The following is a 22211-nucleotide window of genomic DNA, read 5'->3' as shown; positions in this document are numbered from 1 at the left end:
TGAAAATTTGCTTATATATGAGACTAGAGGGAGTATAATAATAGACAACACACCGTTTCTTTTAGGAAATGAAGATGATCCATAGTGTCTTTGTCAAAAAGAATATCCTTCACACACATGGGTCGGCAAGGCATCAGATAATGAAATGAGGGGCCAGCGTTCCATTTGAATTACCACCAAGTGTTGGATTGGGTTTCATCAATTATCACGGTGGAGTATAAAAATTGCAAACATATTTCTTTTATTAGTAATTTTGTAGGTTAAATTAACCAATAAAATATATATTCAAGAAATAAATAACTATCTAAAAATTATGTTTCATCATTAAAATGACTAATAAAAAAATATTTATAAATATATTTATAATTTTGATATATTTATAGACCGATATGAAAGTGAGTTGCACTTTTAAATTCAAAATGGTATTTTATCCCATAACAAAAGTACAACCCTCTTGCATCTTTCCTTTAGCATTTCAGTTAAAGAGAATAAGGGAAAATTGGATGAATATCAGTTAACATATTTCATGGTATTTAGACAATAAATAACAGGTGTTCTGGGTCGAGCTCAGATGCTCGAGCCAATGACAGTGTCGAGCAGGCAACGTCTCGAACTAGCTACCATGAAGAGCCCGCGAGACGTGCTCGACTCTCCAACGGTCTGATACTATCACGTATCGTAACGGCCGTAAACCGGAATGATGAGCATTTACTGCACATCAAGGCCTCCAAGCCGTTTTCCGGCAGCCACTTGATGGCCATTAATGCCATCAAGGGTCTTGGCCCAGCGCTGGGGGCTATATATATGTGACTTCACTTCATTTGCAAGGTACGCATTATTTTAGCCAAGAAAACCTTCACAAACACAAACTGACTTGAGCGTCGGAGTGCCTGCAGGTACACAACCCCCCTCCGCTTCAACAGGGGTCTCAACGCTCTCAACCACCGCAAACGCCGGCGAAGTCGCATCATTTTGGTCAACACGATCAGTGGCGCCGTCTGTGGGGAAATAGTTTCCCTGTTTAACCAAACCAAAAACTAAAAAACTTCCTCCAAAACACCTCTTTCACGACCAATGGCTGGCGTTAACAACCACCAAATCCCGGAGCACGTGGCGGAGAACCATGGAACACCGATGGACTACGCACCGTACCACCCATTGGATGGCCAATTTGCCTCCGTAACGGAAGATGGCCAAGAGGGGCAAGACGCACATTACGAGCCCTACAACCCAGAAGAACCGCAGATCCCTGTGGCTACCCCGCCACAGGCGACTCCGGCAGTGGCTATCCCTCCGGGCGTCCCCATGCAGGAAATGATGGCTGCGCTGGTCAATGCAATCAACCGTCAGTCGGACTTATTACTGCAGCAGAACCAGCGATACGAGCAGCAAAATCAAAGGCTCGAGCAGCAAAGCCGTCGCATCGACGCAATTGCTGAATCGAGGGTCACGGCGCATGCTCGCCCAGCTCGCCGTTCACCCACACTTGTGAGGAGCAGAACCTACTCCAGGTCACGCTCACCACCTCGCCGAAGAAGCGAGAGGAGGTCGAGCCCAAGGAGAAACGAGGCAATATCTCGAAACTCCACCCCGCCGAGGAGACATTCCCCTAGAAGGGACAACCCTCCTCGCCACCAAAGGAGCCGATCCCCGGAAGAAAGGGACAGCCACCAAGGCCCCCTCTCCCGCAGGATACGAGAACTCCCCCTACCGGTCGGACTCGAGAAACCACCGGCAATGGATACCTACGATGGCTCGACAGATCCGGACGAGCACATCGAAAATCTTGAAGCTCTCCTCGAGTACAGAAATGTACGAGGCTCTATCAAGTGTAAGCTCTTTCCCACGACCCTGAGGAAAGGCGCTATGGCTTGGTACAAGAGCTTGGCGCCAGGATCCGTAGATTCCTGGTCGGATCTATGCGCCCGCTTCCGGGCTCACTTCACTTCCTCGAGGCGTCATCCAAAGACTGAAGCAACCCTCGAAGCCATTATTCAAGGCGAGAACGAGCCTCTAAGGTCCTACCTTGAACGGTTCAACAAAGCAGCCGTAGAAGTAAAGGTCGATGAGAGCATGAAGCTGTATCTCCTCGATAGGGGACTACATCGGGACAGCGACTTTGCTAAAGCTGTCGGTATCGAAGAGCCGAAGACGCTGGATGCATTCTTCGAAAAGGCGAAGAAGTACATCGCCTACGAGGAGAAACAGAGGGCCATAGATCTAAGGAGGCCTAAAAGTCAAGAAAAAACCAGGAACCACGAGAAAGATGAAGCTGGAACCTCGCGAAGAGGTAACGAAAAGCAAAAGGAGGAAAGGATTAAAGATTCCAAACCTCCTCGAGGAAAATTCACAACATACACTCCACTGAATGCGTCAAGAGATCGCATTTTCGCCGAAGTCTCCGCTGCGGACTTCAAAAAGGCTGGGATACACTTCCCAAGACAGCAGCCCATGAAGGCAAATACTGATAGGACGAAATTTTGTCGCTATCATAAAAGCCATGGACACGTTACTGAGGACTGTGTCCACCTAAAAGACGCCATCGAGATTCTGATACAAAAGGGTTATGCCCGAAGATACGTTCAGAACGACGAACAAGGACAACAACAACAACAACGACGGGAGCCTCAAGAGGTCGCAATGGCCATCGATGTTCCCGAGCAGGAAAACAGAGGCATCGTCCCTCAGGCACTTGCCATCTCAGCACCTGAAATTCCACTCCCATCCCCGGGGTCGGACGAGGAAGCGCTCATGAGGCATTTCAACGCCCACCTGAATGGCTCATGGGAAAACTTCCCAAAAGCACTGGTGATAACAGGGGGAGGGCTAAACAAAATCACCCTCGGATCGGTAAAAAGAAAGTTCGAGGAGCTGGAAAACGTTTGCTCAGTGACCCCCATCACCGTCTCCAAACCTGAGGGAGACTCCGACCCGCTGGCCTTCTACAAATCAGAAGTTCCTGGGGGCTCGCCAAACTATCAGATACCACTGTTGGTGAGGGCTCGCATGGCGAACTTCGACGTCCACCGCATCCTCGTAGATCAGGGGAGCTCGTGTGACGTAATGTACTCGGGGCTTTTCAAAACTTTACAGCTATCGGAGAAAAACTTGGTTCCTTATGTAGGACCCGACCTTCAAGGGTTCAACGGGTCGACTACCAAGCCTTGGGGATATGTGGACCTCATCGTCACCTTCGGCGAGGAAAAGGCTATGAAATCCGTGAGGACACAATTCATGGTCGTCGACTGTCCTTCGCTGTACAACTGCATCATCGGCAGAACTACCTTAGCAGAGCTGTTTGCTGTGTCGTCCACCGTTCACTTGAAGCTGAAATACTACACACCGGACGGCCAGGTCGCCACCATCAACGGCGACATAGCTGCTGCGAGGAGATGCTTCGAGGCTGCGGCAAAAAATCTGAGCACCGTGGCAACCCCCAAGAAAACTGAAAAGAAAAATCCGGGGGTAAACACTATTGGAGGTTCCGTCGACATCGATGCTCGACTCACAAAAAAGGAGCATCAGGAAGAGAAGCAGAAGGACCTCACCGAGGCTGAAAAGAAAATCTACCGCCCAATTCCGGACGGAGATTTCGAGCTGGTACCCTTGGGCGAAGACCCCCTCAAAGGGATCAAGATTGGAACTGGGCTCCCCGACTTGGTCAAAAAGCAACTGATCGCCTGCCTTAAGGACAATGTTGAACTGTTCGCCTGGAGCGCTGCAGAGATGCCTGGTATCGACCCTGAGGTCGCTTGTCACCAGTTGACTTTAGATCCTAGGGCTAGTGCCGTTGTTCAGCGGCGTAGGAAGCAGTCTCCCGAAAAAGCGGAGGCTGCTGAAAAAGCTGTAAAAGACCTCCTCGAGGCAAATTTCATTTCGGAAGCTAGGTATACCACCTGGCTATCCAATGTTGTACTTGTTAAGAAATCGAATGGAAAATGGCGCATGTGTGTTGATTATACCGATCTTAATAGGGCTTGCCCTAAAGACGCTTACCCTTTACCTAACATAGACAAGTTAGTAGATAATTCATCAGGATTTAAAATACTATCGTTTATGGACGCGTACTCGGGTTATAATCAAATAAAAATGGCTGAAATCGATAAAAAGAAAACAACATTTATGACCGAATCAGGTAATTATTATTACAACGTAATGCCTTTCGGGCTTAAAAACGCAGGCGCCACATACCAAAGGATGATGAACAAAGTCTTCAATAATGAAATCGGTGACATGCTCGAAGTATACATGGATGATATGATCGTCAAATCCGAAGAGGAAGTCGATCATACAACCCATCTGAAAAAAGTGTTCGACCAAGCGAGAAAGTATAATATGAGATTCAATCCTGAAAAATGCACGTTCGGCGTAAAAGCTGGGAAATTCCTCGGGTTTTACTTAACCGAAAGAGGAATCGAAGCTAACCCCGATAAATGCAGGGCATTCTTTGAATTTCCTACACCGGACTCAAAGAAATCAATCCAATCATTAAATGGGATGCTCACAGCCTTATCTCGTTTTGTCGCAAAATCTGCTCAACACGCGCTACCTTTATTCAAATTACTTCGAAAAGAATCCGCATTCGAATGGACAAAGGAATGCGAGGATGCGCTACAACACTTAAAACGAGCACTATCCGAACCTCCAGTCCTAACGCGACCCAACGAAGGGGAAACCCTATACCTTTACCTCGCCGTAACATCGGAGGCCATCAGCGCCGTTCTCATAAGAGAAACCGAGCAAGGGCAAAAACCCGTCTACTTCGTGAGTAAGGCTCTGCAAGGACCAGAACTCCGATACTTACAGATTGAAAAAACGGCCTTAGCAGTAGTCATGGCCGCGAGGAAGCTAAGACACTATTTCTTAGCTCACTCCATCGTTGTCCGAACCGACCAACCGATTAAGCAACTCCTTGCGAGGCCGGATATGACAGGACGAATGCTAAAATGGTCGCTAGAGTTGTCCGAATTCGAAATCTTTTTCGAAAGCAGAAAGGCTTTAAAAGCCCAAGTGCTAGCAGACTTCATAGCCGAAATGACCACGCCATCTACCCCAGATAAAAACAAATGGACCATCTTCGTAGATGGATCCTCGAATCCACAAGGGAGTGGTGCAGGTATCATACTCGAAAGCGGCGAAGGAGTGCTCATAGAAGTTTCACTCGAACTCGCCTTTCCAACCACAAACAACCAAGCCGAGTACGAAGCCTTCTTGGCAGGGTTAAGGTTGGCTCAGGATATGGAAGCCGAGGAAATTAAGATATCCACGGACTCACAACTCGTCGCATCACAAATAACCGGGGAATACCAAACAAAAGACGAGCGACTCACGGAATACTTAAACTTAATCAAAGAAAAATTAACCAAATTCAAACAAACCGAGGTCAAGCACGTTCCTCGCGAACATAACGCAAGAGCAGATATCTTATCAAAGCTTGCAAGCACTAAGAAAAAGAAAGGCGGAAATCAATCGCTTATTCAGGAAACGCTATCCAAACCGAGCATAGTAAAACCCACCGAGGTATTCCTGATATGCGAAATCAACGCTGACAGCTGGATGACACCCGTGTTCGAATTTTTGAACACAGGAAACCTACCACTCGACAAGAAGGAGGCAGCCAAGGTTAAAAGAAGAGCCTGCGCGTACGTAATCCTAAATGGAAAAATGTATCGCCGAGGATTTTCCATCCCTCTACTGAGGTGCGTCGAGGAAAGCGAGGTCGCCTCGATCCTCAGCGAAATCCACGAAGGAATAAACGGTCAACACATCGGTGGACGCTCCTTAGCCAGAAAGGCCTTGCGAGCAGGATTCTATTGGCCTACCATGCAAACAGACGCAAAAGAGCATGTCAAAAAATGCGACAAATGCCAACGTCACGGGGATATGCACTTAGCCCCTCCTAACGAGCTAAAAACGCTATCGTCCCCGTGGCCGTTTTCTTGGTGGGGGATGGACCTCTTAGGACCGTTTCCAACGGCAGCAGGACAAAATAAATACTTAATAGTAGCTGTCGACTACTTCACGAAATGGATCGAAGCCGAACCTCTCGCCCACATCACAACATTCAACGTGTTGCGATTCTTCAAACGTAATATACTTGCGAGATTTGTGATCCCTCAAGTCGTCGTTACAGATAACGGGACTCAATTCACGGACAAGAAAGTGCGAGAGTTTATGGCAAAGATAGGTACAACCCAACACTTCACCTCTGTCGAACACCCTCAAACGAACGGCCAAGCCGAAGCTGCAAACAGGGTTATATTACGAGGACTCAAAAGGAGGTTGGATGAAGCAAAGGGAAAATGGACAGAAGAACTGCACGATGTACTCTGGTCCTACCGAACCACTCCACATTGTACAACGGGAGAAACGCCTTTCCGACTGACGTACGGAACAGAGGCCGTAATTCCAGTAGAAACCGGAGCATCCTCCTTCCGAACGGAAGTACCCCTTGAAGGGGAAGACAACCATGAAATGCTCAGAGAGGAGCTCGACCTCTTGGAGGAACTCCGAGACGGCGCAGCCCTCCGAGAAGCTACTTTGAAACAAAAAATAGCAAAACGACATGATAAAAAGGTAATCAAGCGAGAATTCGATGTTGGGACACTAGTACTCCGACGTAACCAAAAGGATTCCCGCGAGGGTAAACTCGCGGCAAATTGGGAAGGACCTTATCGTGTCCGAGCCAAAACCGAAAACGGCGCTTATTATTTGGAAGATCTTTACGGAAAAGAAATTCCTCGACCTTGGAATGCCGAAAAGCTCAAACAATACTACAGTTGAGGGAAGCTCAAAGCCATCCCTCGACGAAGGCTGTGTCTTCGCCCATGAGAAGCACGCCTATACAACGGAGGAGTGCTTAGGTACGGGCATGAATCTTAAAATATAAAACAAAGTCGAGACATTTTGAACTCGATGATGTTGGCGAGGATAGTTCTAGACCACGGAACACCATCGCCGTAGTACACGCCCGGTAGAACCCCAGCTCGCGATGGGATGTTCACACCCCGAGGAGGAAAGCTTAACAACAGCCCCTCTCCTCGTTGTTAGTTTGGATAAACATCTCCAAACACTTAGAATGGTTCCCCACACCTTCTAAGCCCGGCATCAAATGGTACCAGCTACCACAACGATGACCACCGTCCAAGCACACACTAGCGCGAAGAAACAAGTAGTTCGGCGTATAGAATGTTTGGAAAATTATTAAGTTAAAAACCTCAAAACCAGTCGAGCGCAAACAAAAGGACGTCAAGTATCCGGGTCGTCGCAATAAAAAGACAATCAAAGCATAAGCTTAAAGCGTCGAGCATGTAAACGATCGATTCGGCATTTAGAGGAAATTAAAAACATCGCCATACAAAACCTAAATCTAGATATGAGATAAAGGTGAAAGGGCAGGTGAACAAATAGAAGTACTGAAATTATAAAGACCACAAAGGGTCATAATTGTCGGTTACATCAAAAGGGCAAGCGCCCGAACAAAATAAAGAAAGAAAAACATAAGTTACATTTCATCATCAGGAGGGGTGACAATAGCTCCATCACGAACCTCCTTCTCCTCGTCTAGCCCCTCCTCAGTCATACCGGGGTTAAGAATCCTAAGCTGGGCCACCGCATTGTTGAAGCTAAAAGAAGCAGCAGCAACCATGTTGGACTCGAGCTCCTGGATCTTTGCAATCAAAGCAGCACGAGAGGAGGAGGCATACACCCCTTCAGGATCGAGCTCCTTCTCCTCATCCTCGACAATCCCGGTGACTTGGAGCCTCTCCAACTTCCCTTCCAGCTCGCCTATCAAAACCTTCTGCTCATCAGCCTTCTGCACAGCACTATCCCTCTCCTCCGACACCGTCTTGAGCCTATCCTCCGCTTCCTTGAGGTTGGCCGAGAGGGTCTTGCGCTCCTCCCTGAACACCTCGCAGGAGGCCTCGGATTCTGCCAGCCTCCGCTGCAACAGAGGCAATTCCTTGCGAGCTTCATCCCTCTCCTCCAAGTACTTGCACTCTCGACCATTCAAAAAAGTCGCCACCTCGACTAATTTGAGCAGAGCCATGGATTGGGCAGCTATTTCAGTACGGAGAGCCTCAGGACCCATATCCGAGAGGATGGCCTCGTCCGCTGGATTAATCTTCACTTTGGTCTCTCCAGTCAGCAGTTCGCCATGAGCGTAGATTGGAGGAAGGACGAAATCCTCTGCAGGAACACCAGCAGATAACCTGTGGGGACCAGGGCGGGGAGGGTCATCCTGGCCAGAAAGATCCACTACCTCACGCTCCTGACGAGAAGAGGTTTCCTCCTCCAGTCGTATCCTCTTCGAGCGGTCCATATTTGAGGCTGTGGGAGATTGAGGGGCAGAAGAAGTTGTAGCAGCACTGCTCGCCTCCCTCTTGTTCTTAGCAGCACGAGCTTTGCGGAGAGCAGCGGATCCACTGGTCATTGTACCTACACAAATCAAAGCAACAGTTAGCAAAACGCAGGCGAGCAAATAAAAGAAGCGAAAACAGTTGGTAAAAAATAAATAAAAGAAAGCTACGAGCATACTCCAAAAAGCAGTCAATTTTTCCGAAGTGTCGCAAGCGAGCAACTCCTTCGTAGCGATCACCTTCGGGCAGGTTAACCTTCGACCATCTACCCCGAACAAAGGCTCGCCCCCAGGGTCACTCAGAAGGTAAGGAGGCAAGCCCTCCACGAACTCCAACAATTTCTTGTAGTCAGCTCTCTCCTCAGCTGACAACGCTCCCAGCGTAAAAACAAACTCCTTGGTCGACATGGAGTAATGATCCCTACGCCAATAGAACGGGAATCTGGCGAAATCTTCCTCTATAGGAAGCCCCTGTTCATCGAGCACTTCTTGCCCTAGCTCGTCAATTCGGTTCCCCCTACGAACGAAGTTATTCCAGCCTTTCGTCGTTATAGGCCTGACTCCATAGAAAACGGACTTGAACCCCCGCACCGACTCGTCGAACATATCAAAGAGGCGTTTCCGTTGCCTCAAAGAAACCCATCCATGCTTGGTGTCCGGTAGCGGGGCTCCTTTCGCGAGTTTTCCTTTCGCCTGTTCCCCCCGAGGACAACTCCGTTGAAGGCCAAAATGATAAAAGAATAAAGGCAAGGTGGGGCCCAAACCTAAATACTCAGCAGTCTTTTCGAAAGCCTTGATAAAGGCCAACGAGTTCGGATGAAGCTGAGAAGGGGCTAAGCGAAGATGACGAAAGATGGACACCTCCAAATCTGTGAAGGGCAACCGAATTCCCAGATGCTTAAAAGCAATCTCGTACATGGGAATCGTCCCCCAAGCCCAATTGTCGCAGATCCTGTGACGAGTAGTGGGAATCCGCACCTCGAAATCTTCGGTAGGAGGAGTCTGTATATCCGTGCACATCGTCTCCGGGATGTCACTCTCGCAATTCTGATAAACCGACTCCGTCTCTCGAGGTTCATCCGCCACCCATAAGAGGTCGGCTCGGATACGAATTAATGAGGACGACTGTTGATCTATAAACGCGAATTGACTTTGAGATCCCTCAGCCATCTAAAAGAAAACCTGAAAAAGCAGAGGAAGGAAAAATGAATTCGACATTCAAATCCACCCTTCCACCGCCAAATCAAGTGAAAGGGCGAGGATCTCAACAAAAGACTACGCGAAAACTGAAAGGGATAAAATAATCTCTCCGAGCGCTAAGTTCATAAAATAACCGAGCGCGAAACGCATGTGATGCTCGACACTGTTCTAAGCCAAAACCCAACCGTCAGTTGGTGAAAACAGCGATTTCTCGCCTGAAAACCGCGAAAAACCCCTATTTTGGGGGGAAAAGGGTGCTAATCACCATCTACAACCTTCAAAAAGACTACCCAAGCTACATGAAAAATACACTACAACCTCCTACCGCGCGAACTATCTACACAATCACAGTAAAATCCAAAGCCAAATCTTCAAAGATTAACAAGGATAAAACACTTACTTGGTGATTAATGGAAAGGAGAAGAAGACGCTTGAAGTGTAGCAGCAAAGAAAGTAGGAAATCGCCGGAAGGTATGGAAGCAAAGAAGTTGGTAGGAGAGGTAGGAAACTGAAAAGTTTCAAATGAAAAAACCTCCCTCCTATATATAGGCCAACGCGTCCGTAAAGGAAAATCCGCGCCACTTCCATCTGAACCACAGAATCGATCCAACGATCCGAATCAGTCGCGATCAAGTGGCCCAGATTCAATCTTAGGAGAAACAAAAAGGCGCGAAAATCCAACGGTTCACGACGACCTCGAGATTCAAATCTCAGTTAATAGCCACTCGAGTGCTATTTAAATAGTCTTTACACGTGGCGAGAGGAAACGAAGCGACTCGTCCTTTCAAGTCACATCCGTCTGCTCGCGCAAATCTCGCGAAATCCAAGACACCACATCCCGAGAAAATCGCCACCAAAAAAGGAAATGCAAGATCCTCGGAATCCATTCTCCGTATTTCTTTGCTAAAGATACGGGGAAGGCCGCAGCAACCGATTAAGAACACCATGTTCCTTGACAAGCTCGCAAAATCGAAAGGATGCTCGAATAAAAAATCGAGCGAAAATCCGCTCGGAATCGTTCGCAAAATCCACGACATTATTAAATTGAGAGCATATATAAAGCATGAATGCAAATAAAATGTGCTCGAAATATTTAAAGTAAAAACGGTCTTTATTAATAGGAAACCAATACAACGGAAAGAAAATTACAAAGGACCCGAGCATCTAATCCTCATGCTCGGAATCCGAATCAATCTTCAACACCTCCGCTGGCTTCCTCTTGGATTCCACCGTCATCTGGGACTCCCCTTCGTCAGAGGAAGGGAGGATAGGGTAGAAATCCTCAGACTTAAAAGTCTTCAGAAACTCCGCATAATCCTCATCTGTGTCATCAGAACCAGATGAGTTTGAGGAATCTGAAGAAAGAATGACAGTCTCCACCTTAGCCTCTTTTGCCTTCTTAGAACGAGTAACCCTAGACGTGGACACCTCCACCTTCTTCCCTCTCTGGGACTTGAAACTCTCGACGGCCATCTTCTTGGTATTCTTCCTATCCATCGTCAAAATTGGAAAGCACAGTGTGAGAAGCAAAGAAGGAAGAAGTGGCTATTTATAGGAAACTTGCCGCCCCAGAGGGCCCATCATCGTGTTTAACGGCCCATAAACATAAAGGCGGCTACCATTCCTAGGGTTGACCCCTTGGAAAGAGCGCTTTTCCTTTCCAAAGCTTGACTTTGACCAAAGGAAATAACAGAACCTTAAGGGAATGGAACACGACAGGCCACTTCGGAATAACTATGTTCGACAAACGAAAGATCTAAAATAACACAAGATGAATCGTTCAAGCTTCAAGTCATTATCCTCATCAGAAGAGCATAATAACTTGGGGGGCTCCTGTTCTGGGTCGAGCTCAGATGCTCGAGCCAATGACAGTTTCGAGCAGGCAACGTCCCGAACTAGCTACCATGAAGAGCCCGCGAGACGTGCTCGACTCTCCAACGGTCTGATACTCTCACGTATCGTAACGGCCGTAAACCGGAATGATGAGCATTTACTGCACATCAAGGCCTCCAAGCCGTTTTCCGGCAGCCACTTGATGGCCATTAATGCCATCAAGGGTCTTGGCCCAGCGCTGGGGGCTATATATATGTGACTCCACTTCATTTGCAAGGTACGCATTATTTTAGCCAAGAAAACCTTCACAAACACAAACTGACTTGAGCGTCGGAGTGCCTGCAGGTACACAACCCCGCTCCGCTTCAACAGGGGTCTCAACGCTCTCAACCACCGCAAACGCCGGCGAAGTCGCATCATTCTGGTCAACACGATCAACAGGTATGCATAAATCTAGTATCATATCATAATATTGCTTTTTTAAATATCTATATAAAGGTTTATATGATGAAATATAATTAGAATATATTCCAATGTAAAAGCTTCCGGTAAGTTGTTGAGGGTGTTACCGTGCTTCGCACGCAGTGGCGAGTATACCGCCGGGCATGCCTGGCACGTGCCTGGGCTGCCCTTCTTATATATATATATATATATATATATTTTTTTTTTAAATGAAAACAAAAACAGAAAAAGGAAGAGTTAGAATTTGCTTTCTCTTTCTCGATCCCTCTCTCTCAAAATCGCTGTTCCTCTCTCACCCACCGCCACCGGCCGCCGCTCTCAATCCCTCTCTCACTGCTCTCAATCTCTCTCCCTCACCTCGCCGTAACGCCGTTCAATCTTCCGCCGCAGCCGCACCACTGCTCAGCTCACCGCGCCGCACCACACCGCACCGCACTCACTCTTTCTCTTCGTCTCGTTTCAGGTAAGCAAACTAACATACTGCAATTAATTTTTAACAACCTAACCTTCTCAATCTAGAATCTTTGTTTGATGATTTGGTGTTGTTTTGAATTTTAAATTTATTAAGCTGTTTTGATTGTTAAGTGATTATATAAATAAGCTGTTTTGGTTATATAAATAAGTAGTTTTGGTTGGTTCTGCAATAGTGTTTTTGTTCTAAAATAGTGAGAATGAAGGGTTTTTGTTCTAAAAACTATTTGATTTCATGATGCCTCTTGTTGTAAACTAACTTGGTGATTTTCTACTTTGTGATATTATTGTCATCGTAACTGCAACTAAAACTTTGTTTAATTGTGGACATTTGTGTTGTGTTCACTTTGATGGATCAAAATCACCTTTGTTGATGAAGCACTTTCTTTTATAAGCTGATGACAAACCTTGTATTCTTGATCTCAGTTTGATCTTATACACAATATTAAATAAGAATAAGATAGTCTTGTGATATTTGTATTCAGTTTGAAATGTAGTCTCGTTGATCAGATATCAGTTTTTTTCTCACAGTTGTTTGTTATGGATTTCTTTCATTAGGGGAAATTACATTATATTATGTTGATTTCATAATTGACCAAGCCTTACAATAGGCATACTACAAGTGTATATTGTGAAGAATATTTTCTTTTGCATAAAAAGAGAAGTACTAATGTAATTTAAATATGTTTTTGAATTGCAGAAACAACTTTGTCTTTTAAATATTATTGTATCTAGAAATTTGGTTGATAAAATTCCCTCCAAAATTTTGCCTAGGCTCTCTAATATTACTGGAATCGCCACTGTTCGCACGGGTTGACATAAATCTATAATTAATAAACTTATATAAAGATAAGCAGGGTTAAAATAGGCTAACCCAAATATTTTCCTGCGTGAGGTAGATAGAGCTGTTAAAATAGGCTAACCCATTTGAAACTTAAAATATTAGTCAAATTTTTTTAAAATAAAAAAACTAAATTAAGTACCATATAGTAGGGATGACAATGGGTAGGGTACTATAGTACTCATCCCCATACCCGCAGTTTTAAAAAATACTCGTACTCATTCTCATACCCGCGCGGATAACAACTTTTGTACCCGTGTTCATACCCTATAGGTACCTAAATCCCCATACCCGTACCCGTTACCCGCGTTAGATAACTTAAAGTGATTAAAAAGACATTGAAAACATTGTATTTTCCCAAGTGGGACACAAGTAGCCCGTTATCAGTTTACTTATGGAAATTAAGACGACAAGACCAAACACTTATAGGAAAAATCAAATTACTTTGCTACATATTTTGAACCCAATTCATGAAGACAAGACCAACAACAAGTTCAATTTCTCACAAAATGTCTTATCAATCCAACTAAAACTTTTTAATCCAACTAAAACTTTTTCCTATATAGTTAACAATATACTCATATGCCTCTTTCTCATCGGCAACAGATCTGGAAACACTCTTCCTCTCCTTGCATATCTTTGCCCAAAAAATCAACTTATCACAATGCATAGTCCATCTTAAATTCAAAATACTTTATAAGAAGACTTACTTGCAAGACATTATTTGAAGATCTATTTTTTAAAAACTAAATAGTCTTTTCCTTTTATTTACTTTTTTCATCAATTTGACTTATCAATAAAGTAGAAGGGTAATACTCTAACAATAAATGCAACAATTCTTTTATAAGCATTTGGCATATAAACATATACATATAACTATTAATAGAAGTCCAAAAATTCCTACTATAGACTTGTGTTTAGTTTAAAGACTATTCATGTAAATAATTGAACCAAACTCAATAAATAGTGCTGCTACTACATAATCCATTTATAAAATTTAACTGTCATAAAGGGTTTATAGCATAATTCACTTCTTTCTAAAAAAGAAAAAAGAAACATTGTAACATAAAATCAAGGCTTCCAAACATGATGCATGTTGCTCAGGGACTAATAATAATGGATATAATAACTACAGGACACCTCCTGCAGTCAATACACATCCTTACACGCTCATGTGGCCGTTAAATTAATAAAAATGGTTACTCCACCGCAACTGGTTCAACCCATTTTCACACGTAGGATATATGCTTCACTTCACCTGCTGGTTGTGTCATAGGTATGTATGGGACTTAGTTTTTTTTTTAGACCAAATAAAAAAGAGTAAAAGAAATTAATTCCATAATCTTGTACTACAAACTCAAACTATTATTTATTTTTTGAACCATTTTATATGTCCAAATTATTTACATTGTTTATCATTATTTAATATTTTTCAGCGGTTGAACACCCAAGGTGGATTCTCCTATATGGATTTTTCCATACTTAATGCTAGGATTTGAACTTCTGACCACTTGCTAAAGGTATCCATGTCACTTACCACCCTAAACAATACACTCTAATCATGTATTGTGCTTACTAAACAACCTTTCATGGTATGAGCATGATGGTTCTAAGGAGCTTATCACAATTTTGGATTTGGCTACTAAAATAGTTACTCTGTATGTGTTTATTTAAATTGTGTATAGAAACTGAGTTTCCCATGTTTCTTGAGAATTTTGTGCTTGGTCTATGCTTTTGTGGATTCATGTTGCCTTGTTACTGACTTTGTAATCTATGGAAAGTATGTTTTTTGCCAAACATATTGTTTTGAATAGGGGGTTGGGTAGCTCAACTAGTTTAAAATAGAGGTTAAAGGATTTGAAGGAGTTAAAACTTAAAAGACTCGGGTTCAAAATCTGGCCAAAGAAAACAATACGAACAACTAATATGAAAACTATTTCCTATCCAAAAAAATTTAGTTTCTGATAAAGGTTCCTCTATTACAGGTCTCTTTCTCTGTTATGTTGGATTTTCTGTTAGCAATATGACTAAACTTGGCCCTCTTGAAGAGTCGCTTTTGAATGGTGAAGCTAGTGTAAACAAGGATTCTGATGCCAAAAACACACTAAAAACCTGTTATTCAAATGCTGGATTTTTCAGCATTCTTACTTTCTCATGGATGGGTCCACTAATAACTTTAGGAAGTAAAAAGACTTTAGACCATGAAGACCTCCCACTGCTTTCTACCAATGACAGTGCCTATGGAACTTTTTCTACTTTTAAGAAAAAGCTTGAGTTGGAGTGTGGTAATGTTAGGAATTTGACCACTATTAACCTCACCAAGGTGTTGTTCTTCTCAAATTGGCAAGGGATTCTTCTATCTGGCTTTTTTGCATTCTTGTTCGTATGTGCTTCTTATGTTGGACCCTACCTTATAGACAATTTTGTTCAATACCTCAATGATGAAAACAAGGTAAAAAATGAAGGCTATATTTTGGCTATGACGTTTGTTGCGGCAAATCTTATCGACTCTCTTTGTCAGAAGCACTTTGTGTTTAAGATCCAACAGGTTGGTGTTAGGGTGCAATCAATGTTGGTGTCAATGATCTATGCTAAAGGTTTGACTCTTTCGTGTCAATCGAAAGCGGAACACAGTGGTGGGGAAATCATCAACTTATTGACGGTTGATGCTGAAAGGATAGGTGACTTTTGTTGGTACATGCATGATATATGGGTGGCTGTACTGCAAGTTTCTTTGGCTTTGTTTATTCTTCATAGAAGTGTAGGGGTTGCTTCAGTAGCTGCTTTTGCCGCCACCGTAGTTGTGATGTTGCTAAACCTTCCTGTGGCATCATTGCAAGAGAGGTTCCAAGGTAAGTTAATGGAATTCAAAGATAAAAGAATGAAGGCGACATCTGAGATTCTAATGAACATGAGGATTCTTAAACTTCAAACATGGGAGATGAAATTCTTATCAAAGATTATTCAGATTAGGAAGTTAGAGGAGATTTGGCTAAAGAAATTTCTTGTTGGTTCAGCAATTGTTAAATTTATCTTCTCTAACGCCCCAACGTTTGTTGCTGTGGTTACTTTTGGTACTTGTGTTCTTATAGGCATTCCACTTGAATCAGGAAAGATCTTATCTGCACTTGCAACATTCAGAATTCTTCAAAATCCTATTTTTTGTCTTCCCGACACAATTTCAGTGATTGTAGAAACCAAGGTTTCTCTAGATAGGATTGTCGCGTTTCTTCGTCTAGATGATTTGCAGACCGATGTAGTGGAGAAGCTTCCACGCAGTAGTTCTGATGTAGCAATTGAGATAGAAGACGGAAATTTCACCTGGGATTTATCTTCTGTCAATACAACGTTGAAAAACATAAATATTAGAGTTTTTCATGGAATGAGGGTTGCCGTTTGTGGTACTGTTGGATCAGGAAAGTCTAGTTTACTTACTTGTATAATAGGGGAAATGCCAAAGCTATCTGGAACCTTGAAGGTGTGTGGAACAAAGGCTTATGTTGCTCAATCGCCATGGATACAGAGTGGAATGATAGAAGAAAATATACTCTTTGGCAGAGAGATGGATAGGGAAAAGTATGAGAGGGTGCTAGAAGCATGTTCATTGAAGAAAGACTTAGAGGTTTTACCATTTGGTGATCAGACCATTATTGGAGAGAAGGGAATCAATTTGAGTGGTGGACAGAAGCAAAGAGTACAAATAGCTCGTGCTCTTTACCAAGATGCTGATATATATCTGCTCGACGATCCCTTTAGTGCTGTTGATGCGCATACAGGATCCCATCTCTTTAAGGTACTATTTTCTAAACTCTATGGTTTTCAGTACAATCTGTTGTTGTCTTTTTCATGATAAAGTAATTTGAGAATGGTAAATTTCATGGAATTTTATGTTTCTGATCTCGATACCAAATCAGTAGTATATTTTACTCATAAGCGGGCAGGTAGTATATCTTGTAAAGTGGACCGTGATATTTAAACCCAAGTTGTACGCTGTAAACCCTAAGTTTCAATAAAAGAAAGGTGTTGCAGCTGCTTCTGCAGTTGGAACAAAGGCACAATTGACTGAACTCGGCGAGTTTGTTTTTGTTTTCCGTTTTTTATTTTTAACCAGGGTTTTTGTTCTAACAGATACAGTTATAACATCATTAAATTAAATCAAGGATTTGGATTTTTCTTATTTCTGTGATATATGATATACTTCAATCTTCAAACATAATTTCACTAGTTTGATATATGATATACTTCAATCTTCAGGAGTGTTTGCTTGACCTTTTGAAAACAAAAACTGTGATATACATAACACATCAAGTAGAGTTCTTGCCTGATGCTGATCTGATACTGGTGAGTGATTTATATATTTCAACATGATCGTGAATTCAAAGTTTCAAACACTATAGGCTACTGTTTTATTAGTACGTTTCTCTTTCTTACAATTCATATTAGGTCATGAAAGATGGAAGGATAACTCAATCAGGAAAATACAATGACATACTTACGTCGGGAACAGATTTTATGGAACTTGTAGGTGCACATAGAGCAGCATTGTCTTCAGTGAAGTCCTTAGAGAGAAGGAATACATTTAAAGAATTGAGTATTACCGGGGAAGGCACAGGTTTATTAAGTGATTTTGAACTTGAGCAAGAAGTGGAAAACATAGATGAACGAAACGGCAAGTTAGATGACACAGTTGAGCCGAAAGGCCAACTTTTTCAAGATGAAGAACGGGAAAAGGGTATAATTGGACTTAAAGTGTTCTGGACATACATCACAATAGCTTATGGAGGAGCTCTAGTACCTTTTATATTTCTTTCACAGATACTCACTATGGTTTTACTGATTGCAAGCAATTATTGGATGGCATTGGCAACTCCTGTTTCAGCAACTGCTGAACCTGTAATTGGAAGCCTTACTCTTATGGTTGTCTATGTTTCTTTAGCAATTGGAAGTTCCTTTGCCACCCTTGCAAGAACAGTTCTTGCAGTGATATCTGGATACAAGACTGCCACCTTGCTCTTCAATCAAATGCATTTCAGCTTTATTCGAGCACCAATGTCTTTTTTTGATTCCACACCAAGTGGAAGAATTCTTAATAGAGTATGTCATAACGTGTTGATGATTCTTCACTGTTTTTTTTAGGCTTAGTTGCAGTTTTAGTCCCCTATTTTCACTATTTTGCGGAATTGGTCCTCCTATTTTAAAATTTGACAGTTTTAGTCCCTCATTCAAATATCTGCTTTAAAATATGGTGATACAACTAGTTTTAAATTAAATTTATAAATGAATTTTTTAACAATTTCATTGATGTTGGTATTTGCTTATCGTCAGATCATATACCACGCCGTTTAAAATATATCACATCATCAATTTTTAGACAAAATATGTGATGGATGGACTAAAACTATCAAATTTTAAAATAGGGGGACCAATTTGTAAAATGGTGAAAATAGGGGGACCAAAACTGCAATTAAGCCTTTTTTTAAAAGACAAGTGTTTACCTCATCATGGTAGAAACATATTTACTTCAATAATTGCATGACGTAGTTACTGACCCCGACTGTGTGATTTAAATCAATTGTCATGATTGTTTTGGTGAACGTTTAATCTGAGTTGTCTGATCTCAAATAAATGATCGCTATTTATTACTGTGTGAAACTGCATAGTATTATTATTGCATGCGAACTAGATCCCATAATGGCTTAGTACAGCTCTTTTGACAGTTCAATTTCTCTAAAATAATTTAATTTTTTTTTCCCAAATTAGCATATTGAATGTAATTGTTTGTCGATGTCTAAGTTTTAATTTTACTCTTTTGTTGCAGGCTTCAACAGACCAAAGTGCAATAGATATGAGCATTTCAAGTCTAGCATGGGGATTTACCTACCTTGTGGTTCAGCTCTTTGGATATGTTGCTGTGATGTCTCAAGCTGCATGGCAGGTGATTATAGTATTGATTCCTGTCATGGCAGCTAGCATATGGTACCAGGTACGCTCCCCATGTCATATTAAGTGTCATTTAAGGTTCAACGAGTGTGTTAAATTTTATGATAAAATTAGCTTCATTTACAAATGTACCTTTGTTAACATAGTAGTTTGTGGGAAAAGTAAGACACGTTTTATTGTTAATCATAAGTGACAAATAATGAGACGAGTAAATGTTCCAAACGTGATACTTAATATGAAACGTCTAACATATCATTCCACAACATATTTAAGTTAAAGTCATGTTATCAAATGTGTTTGACCTTTTTTTTTTGGATAATGAAATTTGTTTGACTTTAAATGTATGAAGTTACTCTCATTGATCAAATAATTAAATGCATTTACTTAAATCAAAAATATGAATTTGTCTGCTATTATTGTGCAAAAAAGGTGTTGCATATTCTAACTTTCTAAGTAACAGAGGTCTTCTTTATATGCAGCGATACTACTCTGCATCAGCACGCGAATTGGCACGATTAACTGGTATATGCCAAGCTCCAGTTATACAACATTTTTCTGAAACAATTTGTGGATCAACAACCATAAGAAGTTTTGAGCAAGAATCAAGATTTAATGAAATGAATATGCAATTGATAGACAAATATTCGCAACCTAAACTATACAGTGGTAGTGCAAAGGAATGGCTGAGTTTCAGATTGGATCTTTTATCCATTACAGTATTTGCGTCCTGCTTGGTTTTCTTGGTATCTTTTCCAAGTTCAATAACTAATGCTAGTGAGTATTTCAATGTTAATTTACATACATTAAATAGTCATACTGGCTCATCGTGACATTAGGCATAAAATTCATTTCTTACCAGGTATTGCGGGATTGGCTGTGACATATGGGATTAACCTAAGTGATACACAATCCGATTTAATTCGGTTTTTTTGCCAATTGGAGAACAAAATTATATCTGTAGAAAGAATACTTCAGTACACTTCCATCCCAAGTGAAGCACCTCTTGTAATAAAAGACAACCTACCAGATCATTCTTGGCCGTCATTCGGAGAGGTTCACATTCAGGATTTACAGGTACTACAGCGATCAATAACTATTTAAGTCTATCAAGACCTACTGTTGGATTGAAAGTTACCATCATATAGATTATATATGTAAACTTTTGCACTAATTTAAAATTATTTAATGCCATCAAAATATGTCAAGATTAACGTCATATACACTTGTAAATTACATGAAAATGAATCATTAGGTTATAAACTTTTACATTTTATGAGATTTGACACAAGTGATTAATATGTAATATAGTGATTTGACACAACTTTAACATTCTTCTAAAACATTGTTAATGGGGTATTAGTCCTACACTAATACCACCAATGTTACATTTGGTTTATATGTTTACTAACAATGGCCTGTTTAATGTCAAAAAAAAAAAAAAACAATGGCCTGTGTAGACTGCCTTATTTGAGCTTATCTAATGACATAAGCACTGGTGAGAGTGTTTGGGAGAGCTTATGGAAACAACTTATAACATTTCATAAGTTATTTTCTGCTTATTTTCATAAGCTCTCTAGGATAACTTTTGAAAACAATTTTACCTTTTGTTATTGAAATAACTTATACATAAGCACTTAAATGATAAATGCTTATGCTATAAGAGGACTTGAGCGTCTATCGTAGTATTTTAGATTGTATCTATCTTTTTTTTTTTTTGACAAAAGATTGTATCTATCTTTAAACAAGGCATTGTGTGATACAGGTTCGATATGCTCCTCACTTGCCTCTTGTTTTACGCGGACTAACATGCACTTTTACCGCTGGAGCAAAAACTGGCATTGTTGGAAGAACTGGAAGTGGAAAATCAACACTAGTGCAAACACTTTTCAGACTTATTGAACCTGTTGCAGGACAAATATTGATAGATAATATCAACATTTCATTGATTGGAATCCATGATTTAAGGTCAAGATTAAGCATAATTCCTCAGGATCCAACAATGTTTCAAGGGACAGTAAGAAGCAACCTTGACCCGCTCGAAGAGTACACAGATGAACAGATTTGGGAGGTAAATTGGTTTTGTTTGACAATAAGAAATAACCGATCTCTTTAGTGCAAGTTATACAAATTTATATATTTTATGAAATATTTTAGGCTCTAGATATGTGCCAACTTGGAGATGAAGTGAGGAAGAAAGAAGGAAAGCTCGACTCCACAGGTTTGACTACACTTCTTAACTTACTAATTATTTTTCTTTATGGTTGTGAATATAACTTAAGTGTCACTTAATATGGAACAGAGGATGTTTATAGCCAGTTTTAGAAGTCAATCCAATTTTATGAAATGTATTACTTAACATCACCAATTGTGAATTTTGCAGTTACTGAGAATGGAGAAAATTGGAGCATGGGTCAAAGGCAATTGGTATGCCTCGGCCGTGTTCTACTTAAGAAAAGCAAGATCTTGGTGCTTGATGAAGCGACTGCATCAGTTGATACAGCTACAGATAATATAATTCAGCAGACAGTTAATCAACATTTCACTGATTGCACAGTTATTACCATTGCTCATAGAATAACTTCAATCCTCGATAGTGACATGGTTCTGTTTCTCAGCGAAGGCAAGAACCTGGTTTTTTCGCTGCTTCTTTATTACATAATTTTTTACTCATAAACAAATGTGAACATGATTTTTCTTCATATTGATCATATAGGGCTTATTGAAGAATATGATTCACCAAAGAAGCTGCTAAAGGACAAATCTTCATCCCTTGCTCAACTAGTTGCAGAATACACAAGGAGGTCAAACACTGGTTTTGGAAGTTGAGACCTCAAACTTAATAGAAATTAAAGTAGAAAAGAAGTTATAACTTGTAATAAGGGTATAAAATTTAAGAATATTGTAGTTTATATTTGTAACATGGAAGTATTACTGAAGCTTATATGTAATATAATATGTAAAATCAAACATTTGAATTTTTCTCAATTTGTAAAGTTAGTTTGAATTTAAAAGAAAGGTAGTAAAGAATTTACTATGTTTGGTATAGCTGGTTTACATGTAAAAGGAAGGTCTAATAAAGTTAAATTAAATATAGCACTATACAAG

At 41.3% G+C, this 22211-nt stretch overlaps 1 protein-coding gene across 5 annotated transcripts; it reads left to right on the top strand.

Annotated features, from left to right (window-relative positions):
* Positions 1 to 12034: 12034 nt before the first annotated feature.
* On the top strand, positions 12035 to 22117 carry LOC123895096 (ABC transporter C family member 3-like). Of its 5 annotated transcripts, none has more exons than XM_045945298.1 (13): positions 12035 to 12317; positions 13100 to 14442; positions 14603 to 14686; positions 15152 to 16959; positions 17421 to 17507; positions 17610 to 18260; positions 18985 to 19149; positions 19586 to 19880; positions 19966 to 20180; positions 20869 to 21174; positions 21261 to 21324; positions 21487 to 21726; positions 21820 to 22117. In XM_045945298.1, the coding sequence occupies exons 4-13, from the start codon at positions 15190 to 15192 to the stop codon at positions 21930 to 21932; spliced, it is 3906 nt and encodes a 1301-aa protein (XP_045801254.1). In that variant the 5' UTR covers positions 12035 to 12317; positions 13100 to 14442; positions 14603 to 14686; positions 15152 to 15189; the 3' UTR covers positions 21933 to 22117. The 5 variants fall into 5 exon arrangements, with proteins under 5 accessions (XP_045801254.1, XP_045801250.1, XP_045801252.1 ...); XM_045945294.1 differs by having other exon boundaries at positions 13026 to 14442; XM_045945296.1 differs by having other exon boundaries at positions 13026 to 14442; positions 14603 to 14824.
* The last annotated feature ends 94 nt before the right edge of the window (positions 22118 to 22211 follow it).

The sequence above is a fragment of the Trifolium pratense genome, linkage group LG7 (assembly GCF_020283565.1).
Source record: "Trifolium pratense cultivar HEN17-A07 linkage group LG7, ARS_RC_1.1, whole genome shotgun sequence".
Taxonomy (NCBI): Eukaryota; Viridiplantae; Streptophyta; class Magnoliopsida; order Fabales; family Fabaceae; genus Trifolium; species Trifolium pratense.
The sequence above is the reverse complement of the archived record's forward strand: the minus strand, read 5'-3'. Positions and strand labels throughout refer to the sequence as shown.